The sequence below is a fragment of the Lathyrus oleraceus genome, chromosome 7 (assembly GCF_024323335.1).
Source record: "Lathyrus oleraceus cultivar Zhongwan6 chromosome 7, CAAS_Psat_ZW6_1.0, whole genome shotgun sequence".
Taxonomy (NCBI): Eukaryota; Viridiplantae; Streptophyta; class Magnoliopsida; order Fabales; family Fabaceae; genus Lathyrus; species Lathyrus oleraceus.
Genome location: NC_066585.1, coordinates 372,193,365 through 372,208,382, shown reverse-complemented (window position 1 = coordinate 372,208,382; position 15,018 = coordinate 372,193,365). Strand labels below are relative to the sequence as shown.

The 15,018-nt window shown below is 34.9% G+C and overlaps 1 protein-coding gene across 5 annotated transcripts; it reads right to left on the bottom strand.

The window, feature by feature from the left end:
• Positions 1–2,596: 2,596 nt before the first annotated feature.
• Positions 2,597–13,005, bottom strand: LOC127105976 (uncharacterized). 5 transcript variants are annotated; one of them, XM_051043203.1, is made up of 12 exons: positions 12,722–13,005; positions 12,377–12,509; positions 11,881–12,024; positions 11,418–11,520; positions 11,068–11,171; positions 10,454–10,522; positions 9,602–9,717; positions 8,959–9,013; positions 8,692–8,812; positions 3,616–3,666; positions 3,397–3,491; positions 2,597–3,295 (listed from the first exon to the last, which is right to left on the bottom strand). In XM_051043203.1, exons 5-12 carry the CDS (start codon positions 11,161–11,163, stop codon positions 3,194–3,196), a joined length of 705 nt encoding a protein of 234 aa, XP_050899160.1. In that variant the 5' UTR covers positions 11,164–11,171; positions 11,418–11,520; positions 11,881–12,024; positions 12,377–12,509; positions 12,722–13,005; the 3' UTR covers positions 2,597–3,193. The 5 variants fall into 5 exon arrangements, with proteins under 5 accessions (XP_050899160.1, XP_050899158.1, XP_050899159.1 ...); XM_051043201.1 differs by lacking the exon at positions 12,377–12,509; XM_051043202.1 differs by lacking the exons at positions 12,377–12,509; positions 12,722–13,005 and having other exon boundaries at positions 11,881–12,236.
• Between the last annotated feature and the right edge of the window lie 2,013 nt (positions 13,006–15,018).

The following is a 15,018-nucleotide window of genomic DNA, read 5'->3' as shown; positions in this document are numbered from 1 at the left end:
GAAAGAAACATTGTGGCTTGAAGGTTTTGCTAAGGAACAAAAACTTGAAGGTCGAGTTATCACCGTTAAGTGTGATAGTCAAAGTGCTATACACCTGTCGAAGAAATCAACCTATCATGAATGAACCAAACACATCGATGTGAGGTTGCATTTCGTCAAAGGGGTAATCGAGCGTGGAGAAATCCAAGTGGTGGAGGTTTTGACATATCACAATGTTGCTGATATGATCACCAAGACATTACCAAGTTGCAAGTTTTTCCACTGTATGCAGTTGATAAAGCTGCATGAAGAAAGCTAGTTTGTTCCCTTGATGTTATAGAGTTTGTTCCAAGATGGAGATTTGTGAGATATTGGATTGAACTCTAGTATGGTCGAATGGTAGCTTCTTGGTTCGATAATTCGACAAGACCTTAGCATGTCGCCGAAGTCTGTTCACATGCTGTAGTCGAAGTATGCTAGGATTGTTAACATGTCAATTAGGTCTGTTTGTTATGTCCAATTATTTAAGTTAGCTTGTTCTCTAAGTTAACTTGTGTAATGGATCTGTGTGTAAAAGTTCATTAGGCTATTATGTTAGTTTTCTTATAAATAACATACTAGTCTCTCATCATTGCAAGAAGGCAAATTCTAATTAGGGTGAGAAAGGTTATTTGTTATTCTGTAACACTTGTAATCTTGTTTCAAAGAGAAAATAAAGAATAACAGTTTATAACTAATTTCATTGTGTTTTTATTGTTTTCTTTTTTTCTATTCTTATGGATTTCTTACCAATCAAGAAACAAATTATACTCTTTAATTCCGACATCGTTTTCACAACAACCATCATTTCCTTTGAGATTTGCACTTTAGTAGGGTAGTGATTACCCACCTCTAATTCCTTTTGCATCCAACCCATTGTTTTCTTTCTTCAAACTCGTCAAGTTTTTTTTGCAATTTCCAACCATTGTTGCACATCAGGCTCCCTCTTCTTCAACATTGGTCGAATTTGATGGCACGATGCAAACCAGCACTAACTTATGGAACCATGTCCTTTGATTTCTCCAATGTCTGACCCACTATGGTCTAATGTGAAAGTACAAGATTCTTATGATTTATGTGAACTGGAGCTCTTCAAAGAACTAAGGGAGTCAGTATCTAATCTTATGACCATTAATCCTCTTGACCATCTTGTCGGCAATATGCAACATGTGATTGAGGAACCCATGCCTATTCAACAACAATTTCTTTTGGCTAACCAATGGCCTTTTGCTCTCTCAGTAGGTTCATATTGTGCATGACGAACACAAGACTTCTTGTTGTTGCCATTCTGACCATTGAAAATAAAAGTCAAAACATGGTTTGAGGATATTGTCTAGAGATTAGGACCTTAAGAGGGATACTTCATAGATTCTAAACTTTTGAAGGCCAGTTACCTTAGATGTTCATATCAACCTAGTTATCTCTAACATGTTGAGCAAAAAGTCTTCGACCATTTCATTTTATAAGTCCACATAAATGTAAGATCTTAGGGTAACCTTAAGTGCATGTTTGATTCAATCGAAGGGAAGAGATTGAGAGAGGAGATTTTTATTAAAAGGAAAAAAAAGTTAAGGGAATGGAGAAGAGGAATTTTAATTATATATTTGTTTTGTTTAAAATATAAAAAATAGAGAGAGGAGAAGACAAATTTTAATTTTAAATATGTTTGGTTTTGAAGGGGAATTGAGGTATTTTAAAACTAATTTATTTTATAATTTTATAATTTTATCATAAAATACATAATATTTATTATTCATAATTTGATCACAAATTATTACTAAAATATAAATGTTTAATTGTTAAAAGTTATAAAATATTTTATAAAAACATATTGATAATAATATATAATTTAAAAAGATTATCAAATAAAATAAAATCTAAAAAAGAATATTATAAAAAGAATATTAATATAATTAAAAAATGACATTAAAATTTAAAAAATAAAAATATGAGTTGATTTGAGGTAGGAACAAACTCTTTTAACCCCATATGAGAAAACTCTAACATGAAGACTTGGATTTTGAGAGTATGCTCTTCCAAATGTCTTAATTTAAATTCCTGATAGATGTAAATAATTTGTGTTTGATCATGTCTATACAGAACTTTGCTATGCCTTTTAGAAGTAATTTCTCTTGTCAAAACTCAATAACAAAAATAACATCAACAACTTTATTCTTTTTCATTGTTTACTTCACACATTGTGAGTGCCTATTGGTTACAAACTTACCATTAATTTAATCGAATTAATCACGAGAGTCTAAAGTTGGGTCTTAGATAGAATCCTAAACTCGGGTCCAAAGTTTTCACATGAGAAGGCTTTCAAGCCTAGTGACAAAGTTATGTCCGTGACCACATATGAGTCCCTAATTTGCTCCAGCTTCTACAAGAAGACTTTTGCAATGAGTCAACTGAGTTTTGAACTTTTGATAGGATCATATCATATCTCACCAGAAGATCCACTTGTCTTATGTAACAAAACTCATGATATGAGTAACTCAAACCTTATTCTAAGTACGTTACTCGCACCAAACCGTGTCCATCATGCAAAATTCTCCTTCAAATCCCAAAACTACTAATCTCATACTCAAACTTATGCTTTAAATCTTTAGCTAACATAGTACAACCTCAGAAAAATCAATATTAAGAAAGGATTCAAAACCATCGTAGTAATAATCCACATAATTCTATACCATAACACATTTAAATACATGTTATAATCAAACTTAATCGACTAATCTTGCATAATTGTTGACAGAATGCAGAAATATGACAAAATTATGCAGCAAAAAGAGTTGGTATTAGCATATCCTAAAAAATACACCGCGAAGCAATAGAGGTTCACAAGTGGATTTAACTTTTGCACTGCATTTGCTCCTTCAAATTTCACCAATATTTTATCTTCAATTTTGTTTATAATTTTCTTTTGGACTCTCAGCTTATACCGGTTCTCACTTCTTTAGGATTATCAAAATTCCAACCGCCATTGTATCTTGAAATCCCTTTCAATGCTCATTCATCAAATGTGAGCTATAAACAACTTCAGAAGCGACTCGTACAAACCCGTTGAGAATAGGAGTGAATCCCTGCAGTACAATGACGATAGACATTGTGGCGGAATTGTCAAAGTTGTGTCGGTTGGAATTTGTTGTATATGAACAGAAGAGAAAGATTAAAGCTATTGGTACAACAGATTGTAAGCAGGCAAGTCTTGAATTTTATTGATGTCTTCTAACGATAGTTCTCTCTCCAATTGCATCCGTGTTGTTTGTAGAACCTCCTTAAGCCATGGAATAATTTTAGGTCAATAAATCGAAGGGCATTAAACGAAAAACAATCAGAGGACAATTTAAAGAAGAAGAAGAAGGGAAGAAAGAATACGTTAAAGTTCATGTAGGAAGCATGCATAGCGAGCCATTGTGCATCCATCATCTCAAAAGCTATACAGTATAGAATATCGAATGCTTCTTCATCTTCTGTGATACCATGCAATGAAATTCGTAAGCATGTAAAGGACTAAAACATCAAAAAGAAACTGGATTGATCAAATACATGATAGTGATTCCATGATAAGGATGGATTAAGATGCACCGTGCTCACCTCCTAATAACTTGACAAAATTCATGCCTGGAAGACACCGAGGCTTTCCTTCTAAAACATTCAGTGGAAAAATGATTAGAAAATACAATTTGCTTTTATCACTTTCTGATAAATAGAAAATTTCACATTGCCAAAAGGTTATTCCAACGATATCAATATATATAAAACCAGGGTCGGCCCAAAACATTTTGAGACCCCGATCTAATCTTTCATGTTGAACTCTAATAAAAAAATATTGAAATTTTTTATTTATTTAAATTGTAAATAATATTAAAAGATATAGTAAAAAATGATTATAAAAATAAAATTCAACAATAATACATCTTTAGAAAAGTTATATTTCTTTTTATATAAAAAAGATCGAGTCATAAATAATATTGTATGAAAATTCATCATAAAAATCTAATAATAACTGAGTTATATGATTGATCTTTTGTAAAATAAAGTAGATCAAGATTTTAGAATGGTAGAATTAAACTCAGCTCATAACCATTAAAGATTTGACACAATTCCACCAGACCACTACATAAACATCAAACATGTATTTAATAAACTATGTATATAATAAATTTTTAATATATTTTTAATATTTAGGCCCTTAATTTTTGAGGCCCTATGCGGTGGCACACCTCGCACACCCACAGGGTCGGCCCTGTATAAAACATGTTGATTAAATGACTATGAATATGCAATTTGGTTTTCTCACTTTCTGATAAATAGAAAATTTCACATTGCCAAAAGGTTATTCCAACAATATCAATATATATAAAACATGTTGATTAAATGACTATGAATATTGTTGATATTTGTAAATATAATATTAAGAATATTTGTATATCGAATAGTCTCACATCGACTATATCATGTAATTAGTTATAATCTCTCTATATATAATAAAGTCTTCGTAGTGCTTTTCAAGACATACGGTTTATTCAAATGTCTTTTAGTCTCTTGTATTTCAACATGGTATCTAGAGTCTGCTAAGAGGCAATTCTTTCTTCGCTGTGCTTTTCCCGATCGACCCACTGTCTTCCGGTGAGAATTTTTTTTTGCAAACCGTGTCATCACTCCGGTTTGCTTCTCACTTTTCAAAATTCTTCGTTAACCTACCAGCAGAAGCGCCTCTTCCGATCCAGTCGTTCCCCACTTTTCATCGGCAGACACCTCCGCACGTGACAGCAGGTCCGACAGCCGATCCCGACAATTTTTCCACCGCTCCACTCTCCATAGGCCAATTGTTTCAGATCCGATACTCATGGCTACTCCTCATAACTTTACACCAAACTACGATGATTTCCTCAAGTGGTATCAGAATTATCAAAACTTAGATTCTACTGTTTCGGTAGCACACACCGGTAATTCATCTGCTTGTCTCTCTCAATCATCTCCTCTTGGATCTTGGGTCCTTGATTCTGGTGCGTCTGATCATGTTACCGGTAATAAAAATCTTTTCTCTTCCCTCTCTACATTCGGTTTCTTACCTACTATAACTTCTGTCAATGGTTCTCAAACCCGATCCGAAGGGATTGGTACTGTTCGAATTCTACCTTCTCTCTCGGTTACTTCTATCCTCTATGTACCTAATTGTCCATTTAATTTACTTTCAGTCAGTCGTTTAACTCGTTCTCTTGATTGTAGTGTCACCTTCACTAATAATAATGTTACCCTGCAGGATCGGAGTTCGGGACGGACGATTGGTGTCGGATGTGAGTCTCAAGGCCTTTATTACCTCTCAGTGTCATCTCAGACATGCTCAGCCAAAGATTCTCCACTCACTATCCATGCTCAGTTAGGTCATCCCAATCTTTCCAAACTACATAAGTTGGTGCCAAATTTATCGAAAGTATCTAATTTACATTGTGAGTCGTGTCAGCTAGGGAAACACACTCGTAGTCAATTTCCCAATCGAGTCAATAAACGAGCTTCGTCCCCTTTTGCTTTAGTTCACACCGATGTTTGGGTACTGTCTCTACTCTTGAGTCTATGTATTTTGTCATCTTTTTTTATGATTTTTCACGTTGCACGTGGTTATTCTTAATGAAGAATAGATCTGAATTATTTTCTATTTTTGAACAATTCTATCAAGAAATAAGAACTCAATTCGGTGTGTGTATCCGTACCTTAAGAAGTGACAATGTCCGTGAATATTTATCCCAACAATTTCAGAATTTCATGTCACGCAATGGTATTCTCCATCAAACATCTTGCCCTCACACACCTCAACAAAACGGGGTAGCCGAACGCAAAAATCGGCATCTTGTAGAAATCACTCGGACCCTACTTCTCCATGGTAATGTTCCACTTCGGTTTTGGGGGGATGTTGTGCTAACGACATATTATCTTATAAATCGCATGCCCTCATTTGTCCTTAATAATAAAATCCATCATTCAATCCTTTTTCCCAATTCCCCACTTCACCCAATTCCTCCCCGAGTCTTCGGGTCCACATGTTTTGTACACAATCTCTCTCCTGGTCTTGATAAACTCTCAGCTCGATCACTAAAGTGTGTCTTTCTTGGTTATCATCGACCCCAAAAAGGTTATCGTTGTTATTCATATACTCTACAACGATACCTAGTATCGGCCGATGTTACCTTCTTCGAGTCGGTTCCATATTTCGAGTCCAGTCACGTAACTCCAGAACCCATTCAAGAAAGTACTCTCACACCTTTTCCGGCAGTTATTAATGTCCCGCCTACCATTATCCCCCATCAGTCTAGGGCTCCTAACCCACCAACTTCTCGACCACTTCAAACATATCAGCGTCGTCACCCAACGCATGTCGTCCCTGTCCCCGAGGTCATACCTGTTCCTGAGGTCATACCTGTCCATGAGGTCATTGCAGACTCTCCTCCGACGCCTCCGCCATCACAGGATCTGATCCTGCAACCTGAGTCCGATCTTCCGATTGCCCTTCGAAAAGGTATACATCAAACACGAAATCCTTCTCCACATTATATTGATTTATGTTATCGTCGTCTTTCCCCTTTGCAGTATACTTGTTTGTCTTCTTTGTCTTCTGTTTCTATTCCTAAAACTCCATGTGAAGCATTGTCTCACCCTGAGTGAAGGCAAGCAATGATTGATGAAATATGTGCTCTTCAAAGCAGTGGTACCTGGGAACTGGTTCCTCTACCCCATGGGAAATCTTTAGTAGGTTGTCGTTGGCTTTATACAATGAAGGTTGGTCCAAATGGTAAGATTGATCGATTTAAAGCTCGCTTGGTAGCCAAAGGATACACTCAGATTTTTGGATTGGATTATAGTGATACCTTCTCGCCTGTAGCCAAAATGGCATCTGTTAGACTTCTTCTATCCATTGCAGCCATTCGACATTGGCCTCTTCATCAACTTGACATCAAAAATGCTTTTTTACATGGTGATCTTGAAGAGGAAGTATATATGGAGCAACCACCTGGATTTGTTGCTCAGGAGGAGTCATCGAATATGGTGTGTAGGTTACACAGGTCTCTTTATGGTCTTAAGCAATCTCCGATAGTTTGGTTCGGCAGATTCAGCACTGTAGTACAACAGTTTGGTATGGTCCGTAGTGAAGCTGACCATTCTGTTTTTTATCGTCACTCAACCCAAGGTTGTATTTATCTTATTGTGTATGTAGATGATATTGTCATAACTGGTAGTGATCAGCAGGGTATACTCTAGTTAAAGCAACATCTCTCAAATCAATTTCAGACAAAAGATCTTGGTAAACTTCGTTATTTCTTGGGTATTGAGGTAGCCCAATCTATAGATGATTTGGTGATTTCTCAACGGAAATATGCTATGGATATTTTGGAAGAAACAGGTTTGTTGAATGCTAAACCAGCTGATACTCCTATGGATCCAGGTGTCAAACTACTATCCAATCAGGGGGAGCCTCTATCTGACTCAAGAAGGTATAGAAGATTGGTTGGAAAGTTGAATTATCTCACAGTCACTCGTCCAGACATTTCTTTTGCAGTTAGTGTGGTAAGTCAGTTCTTAAACTCCCCTTGTCAGGAACACATGGATGTTGTTATCCGGATTCTGAGATACATCAAACGTGCTCCAGGAAAAGATCTAGTGTATGAAAATAAAGGACATACTCAGATAGTTGGATACTCCGAGATCCACCTCTGGGTATTGTGTACTTGTTGGAGGAAACCTTATATCCTTGAAAAGTAAGAAATAAAACGTAGTTGCAAGATCAAGCGCCGAGGCAGAGTATAGGGCCATGGCAATGGCAACATGTGAACTTATTTGGTTAAAACAGTTGCTCAAGGAACTTCAAATTGAAGAAGTAAGACCAATGACACTTATTTGTGATAATCAAGTCGCATTGCACATTGCTTCAAATCCAGTCTTCCATGAGAGGATCAAACATATTGAGATAGACTGTCACTTTGTCAGAGAGAAAATCGAATCAGGTGACATCGTCACAAACTTTGTCAACTCTAATGATTAATTGGCAGACATGTTTACAAAATCTCTGCGAAGCCCCAGAACTAATTATATATGTAACAAGCTTGGTGTATTTGACTTATATGTTCAAGCTTGAGGGGGAGTGTTGATATTTGTAAATATAATATTAAGAATATTTGTATATCGAATAGTCTCACATCGACTATATCATGTAATTAGTTATAATCTCTCTATATATAATAAAGTCTCCGTAGTGCTTTTCAAGACACGCGGTTTATTCAAATGTCTCTTAGTCTCTTGTATTTCAACAAATATCTTCACAGGAAACTTCATTTTATCAAATGTTCCATAAATAAAGCATTATAAAAAGGAAGCAGTGTTCACCGAACCATTTGAAACTATAGGAATGAGACATACACCGGCAGTGTAAACTAGTTTTACATAGATGTTCAATGACATTCTAGTATTTTTCTGTTATTTCTAAAGTGCGGTTTATAAAATGGGTTTATGTCAGAATATGTTCAGTGTCGATGTAAAACTAATATGGGCCAATGTGCGTCCTCATTAAAGACTTAAAACCATACTGAAATCTTCTTATTAATATGTTTTATTAGAAAGAATATGATATCATACTGTTCTTTTAGTTCTATTCTATAATGGTATTTGTACACAAACCTGTGTATAAATCCAACATTTGTATCAACATAAATGATATATTGATGCCAGCAGCAGCAAAAGGGTATTCCCATGTAGCTCGGTCTCCATCTTTCTTCGACAACAACCTGTGAAAAGATGCCTTCATTTGAATATCCATAAAATTAGTAATAACTCATCTTTTCTGCCAATACAAATGTCAAGATAAACTAAAATGAGAAGAAACATAACGACAGATTTGTCAAGTTCTTTCAGATGTGCAGAATAGCTGAAAACACAAATGCATACCGGATATTTCCTTGCGAAAAACAGCAGATTTTCAAGGGAAATCATGCCACATCCCCTGAAGAAATCAAGTAATTAGACATACTGCCTCTGAATAGACATTTTCGAGTTAATGCAAATGTGATGTGAAACATAATATTGCTCCTAAAGTTGAGTTATAAATAAGTGCTTCCGTATAATGAGTTTATGAAGCATAATCACTGATATGAAAATATCAAGCTACAATATTAAAGATTTTGAAATTTCTGAGAAAGATATTGACAGAATCTGCGCATTGATACCCTCATTCTCTAGTCCCGATCTTATGTGTTAACATCAGGAGCAGTATAGAAAAAAGTCCATGTCCAGAATCTAATAGTTTGTCATTAGCTAATAAGATTGATATATGAATATCAAAGTTTATGAGTACCAAAGTGGTTAGGTCTAATTATGCCTTCATAAGTTACAAAAACGTTAAATGAGGGAAAAAGTTATGAAATTTTATGCTACTGTGACATAGCGGAATTTGAACAAACTACTATTTTCTGCAATTCTTGATTGACAACCGTGATTTCACGACATTTTGTTGCAGATTCATTCAAATAAGAAACAGGTGACTAAAATTGATGTGAGCTTTCATATGTTATGAACATAGTGAGTGGTATACCTAAAGTCCGTTGATGGATTAGCACCTTGCCATCCCATATCTTTCCATTGGTCAGATATCAAGCCTTTCAGAGGAACATTAGGAAAGGCACATTGCCACAGAGCTCTCAGTGATTCCTGTTGAATGTTAATGAAATTTTTATCGACAGATTGTATAAATATAACAATTCAAATGAAATTTGTATGTTGAATTAAGTACTCTTTTTTATGACCCGGAACATGGATTTTTGGAATGCAAAATAAGAGAGCACTTTTGACAAAATCAATGAAGCATGGATACTTTAAAATCTCTGCCAAATTGTATCCGATACGTACCAATACGCCAATATGCTCCGATACATATCGAAGGAGTATCTGAATATTTTTAATAAATAAAAAGAAAATCCTGATACGTCCTGATACACAACAGTGACTCGGTGCTATACATCGTTGACACGTCTCTGATACGCCACGGATACCGTCAATTTATCTCATGACTGTTCATTATTTTAGAAGATGAATCAAACTTTCTCCCTCATTAGTTACTCCTCTTACCTTGTGACTTTTCATTTTTTAGTAACAACAACCAAACTTTGACACACTCATTAAATATTCTCTCACTTTTACCATTTTTCATGATTGGTTTCTCTTTTTCATAATTTCTTTACGAAAAATTTCGCAAATTCAATTGGTTTTTTGTTGGACAATAATTTTGCAAACTCAAATTTTGCCAATTATTCGTTTTTCTAAGTATTGTATTCTATATTTTTCATTGACTAACATAGCTTATCCGATACCCGGATCATGCCCGTGCTTCATTGGAAATAAATAAATAAAGAACAATAGAAGATAGCTTCATAGAAAAGAAAAGTACTTGATGATCAGGGCAAGTTTCATCGTAAGAAACTTGCAACCGTTCTTGAAGCCGTTGAAGTCTTTCCTCCTGATAGAAACGGGAAAACAAGTTACGCTCGCTAACTCTATAGAAGTAAGAAGCTTACTAAGACACATAACTCCAGGTTCTGAGTTCCCATCAATAAATATGAAAACAAGCTCAACTGATTTGTATATCTTATAATATACTAATGTAAAGAAGTTGTTGATACTTCTAAATCAACAACTTTTTTTGAAAAAACTTAGCAAAAAGTTTAAATGTATGGTTATAGAAAAAAAATTGGTTTTAGCTCTAAAATTTCTTCTTGAAGAGAATTCATAACAAGTAGCTTTAGCATCGGTTTGGAATATTAACACTGTCACTTTTGCTTTTAGAGTAAAAATTACTAAACATAAATCCTTTTAATTCAAACATCATTATAACCAAATAAAAATTAAATATTCAATTTCACTCAAAATTACTTTAATGAAAAACAGACACTGAGTGGTTTGAAGGGAACATTGTGTTGTAGAATATCGACTACCAAGTTCCTAAAGCACATAGAAAATCAGAGAGAAAATTCAACAAACCAGCAAGTTCCATTTTCCCTTTACCTCAAGAGGAGTCAAAGGATAGTCAACAAATTTATCATTTTGTTTAGTATTTGTGCGGTGAAAGAGTCCTCCTATCCATGATCGTGATCCAACCATAGCAGTAGCTACGCGCAAAAAAAATTGGATCAGAAATGGAAGAAAACATAGAGTATAAATAAGATTATATAGGACAGAATCATCAAACTTAAGTGATGGTTAACTCAATGTTAAGAGATTTTTGGCACATTAAAATTAAAGAACTGAAGTATTTGACTGAAACTTCTTGCAATTTCTTACAATATGCAGCAACTCTTCACATTCTCATTGAAAAGCAGAAGAGACAGAGAGATGAAGAGAGAAAATGTACTCACAAAAACATTGAATCAAGTGGGTAATTAAGTGAGTGGAATGATGAGACCATTCCAACTCTTCATCTTCCTTTTCGTGTCTCCAATAAATCTCATCCTCATCAACCTGCATTTTATTTTTGAAAGATTCCTTAATCAAAGAGTAGTAGCATAAATAAAATATAAACAACTCGTCAATACCGAGAAACTACAGACAAATTTCAAATTCTTGCATAGTATATAGATTATAATATGCTATCTCAAAGTGCTAAAAACAGTAAGGAATAAGGAAAACAAGATGGAGTTTATGAGAAAACAAATTGAATTTACTTTGTGATGAGATGAGCAAGAAGGAAAACATGGTTTCCGCTTCCTCAATCTCATAAGGATCCAATCAGAGACAATGGATCTTTCAATTCACCTTTTTATTTAACAGAAATTAGAAAAGAACTTTACAAAATAAACATTTTTGAAAGAAATCGGTCACCTATGATTGCACTCAATTCATGCCCTCCAACAAATTCAACCTTCCAATCATTCCTACTGTGTTTTCCGCTGATTTTGTCAATAACAATAACTAGAGAGAGATTAACCAAAGTGCTGTCAATCTATAATTGAAGGCCAGATCAACCTGAAGTTAAACAAGGACAATATAATATAGTGAAATATAAGGACAAACATAACAGAATAATGAATGAAAGGCATCTTTTTTTTGTTAAACTTTATGGTGTAAAAATAGTTATAGTGATGCAAAGGAAGAATTGAAAAGTTAGGTGAGAAGTGGGGTTGGTTTTCCTCCTCTCTGCTGCTTTTTCTAGTCTACCAACTTTACATACAAGACAAATAAGGCATATTATACGTTATACAAGTGGTATATGTGCAGAGATATTCGGTTGTAACCCGTGCAAAGCCGGGTTGAAACCGCGACATTTTTGAAATTATAATCCCAAAATGTTCCATTTAAAACAAAAATTCTAGGATACCTTTTTTAAGAAGGGATGTCCAATTAATGGGCGAATGTATGCGTATTTGCAGTCACGAACAACTAGTCCAATCAATGAACGGATGCATGATTAAAAATAGTATTCTTCCCTCTATCAATTAATGGCCGAGCTCCTTCATAGTTACAAAACGCAGCATACACACCATTGAATAGATGAGTCCCTTTTTGAAAAGGGGTATTTTGAGTTTTTTTTTCTAAATGAAGCAGTTTGGGATTTTAATTTCAAATAAAAAATCTGAAACTGCGACATATCATTAACTAATTGGCGAATATCAAGTAGTATTATAATTTGAATGATTAATTTGCATATGATAATGATCAATACCTGATGCGTTAGTAATATAAGAAGACGTTGTGAGTAGTGTGGAAATGGAGGAACTGGCCTTGCAGTAGAGGGAAGTGGAGGGGCCAGAAAGAAGATGGAAGGTGGGAAGTAAAGAAATGGCATTTTGTTTAAGATTGAATTTTGCAATGAGAATGAGAGGGAGGAGGAGGATTATTGTGGTTTGTGTGTCTGTGTTCTGTGCCTTCCAAAGCCATACATTTTCCCCAATGCTAGCCTACACCGTAGTTCTCGCTGATGCCCCATTTTATTGTCATTTCATTCCATCAATATTCACATGTTTTCCCAATTTATTTAAAAACATGGTTTGGGATAGAATTGACAAGACATAAAGACATAAAGACATAAAGACATAATGAGGACAAAGTTCTTTAATGCATAAATGTGTCGTTTTTTTACAAAAATAATCCACTTTTTTAAGAAAATTCTCAAAATACTCTCAGTTTTAAAAAAATTCTCAAAGAACCCAATTTTTAGGAGGAGTCGCCAATTGAATTGGAGACTCCTCTTAAAACTTGAATGGAGCCGTCAATCCAATTGGCGCCCCTATGTAGGTTTTAAAAGGAGTCGCCAATTCAATTGGAGACTCCTCCTAAAATGCATATTTTTTTGTTATATGGTATATGTTGTTGGTGTAAGCCCTAGAGGCCAATACTTTTGGTACTTTTATCGAATTATTTATTAATAATAAAAGGTTTTTTCTTTATTATGTTTGTTTAATAAAATCCCTGGAATAGATAGTCCGTTTAATGTATCAAGTATGACTTAATCATGATATCACATTAAACATAAGGACATTATTCTTAAAGTATCTGTAGTCGAGCTTTATTGTGAAGTGGGATAACATTAAAGCATGAAGACTATTATGTTTATAGACTGATGATCACATCTCATGGATCATGGATAAGGAGTTATCAAGTGTTCGCTGTGAAATTTGGCGAACAACCTCTGGTTTACCAAAACGTGTAGAATTGGGTTACTTGCAGGATCAACCACACAAATCCTAGGACATGTGCAAATCTAGATGGTCTTGAAGATGTCTAAAATCGCTTTTGAATATTTCATTCCTGTTTCTCTAAGCGTTTTACGTCGAAATGTGTTGATTACAATGCTACGTAGATGTAAATTTAACAAGATAAAGTAAATGGCAGAAATTAACTGATGAAATGTAAAGTGTCGAAAAGTAGAAAGTGCAGAAAGATAAATGACTGGAAAACATAAAAGGATTTAGTAAAGAACTTTGAACTTTATAAAATAAATTTTGAAAGAATTGGTGTTTGTTTACACATACATTTTCCAAATATGACTCTTTTCTCTCACACGGGTACTTTGAGTGTTTTCAGGAATTTTGTATATAGTAATTCTTCACACCCTTTTCTAGATAATAACTACCCTATATATAGACAAATAACATAACTGTCATTAACGACTAAATCCTAAAACTACGACACATGGCTTTCCTCCTTTCGCCAGATGCTTCCACGCGTCTTCTGCCAATCGTCACAACCTTTTAAATTCAAATTTACTTTTAAGTCGAAGTGACGTCTTCCTTCAGGATTTTGTCGAATTACCAACGCACTGCACTGCCTTTCGTGTCTTGTCGAAAGTGCTTTTCCTAGGTGTAAACATCTTTGTCGAAATGACGAAACCTCCCTCTTGTCGAAGTGTCGAACCATACTAATCAAATCGTTCCAACCCCTGTCATCATTTGTCGAAAACATCACTTCTTACACCAAATCTCATGGCGTCGAAAACGCACGTATACAAATTGCCCCCCAGCAAAGACGTTTCGACTGTTTGTTCTAGGAGAAACAGTCATTTGTTGTCAATCAGTGCTTTGATGCCATGTCATTTAAACCTCATTAAATGCAAGTCTGATAATCTCAATTTCCAATGCAGATTCATCATTACACTTTCTCCACAAGGTCACGTCTAGCCCACGTTCACAGTCTACTTCCATCATTTCCTCACATCATGGTTTCTTTTCAACTTCCAACTCTTCATTAGTTCCATCAGAGATGGCCACGTGTCCCACTAACACCATTACCAACTAAAACGTTTCAACGTCTTCTTCCTATAAATACCCATAAACCTTTTCTTTAAACCTTTTTACGTTTCAGATTTCCTTTTTTCATACCCATTCCTCAAGCTTTTCACATTTCCTGAGAAATCTTCTTCAGTTTTTTTTTTTTCAGCAATGGCGCCTCAAAGACCCTCAAGCAGTAAACACTCCAAGAAGAAACAAGACTCATCTTTTCCTCCTGCGCATGATTTAAAAG

Coding starts and splice junctions, on each gene's coding strand:
- LOC127105976 (XM_051043199.1), bottom strand. CDS start 11,777: ATGAGATTGAGGAAGCGGAAACCATGTTTTCCTTCTTGCTCATCTCAT. Junction 11,172..11,417: donor CCACTTGATTCAATGTTTTT/GTGAGTACATTT, acceptor TTTTGCGCGTAG/CTACTGCTATGGTTGGATCA. Junction 8,813..8,958: donor TTTTCGCAAGGAAATATCCG/GTATGCATTTGT, acceptor ATTCAAATGAAG/GCATCTTTTCACAGGTTGTT.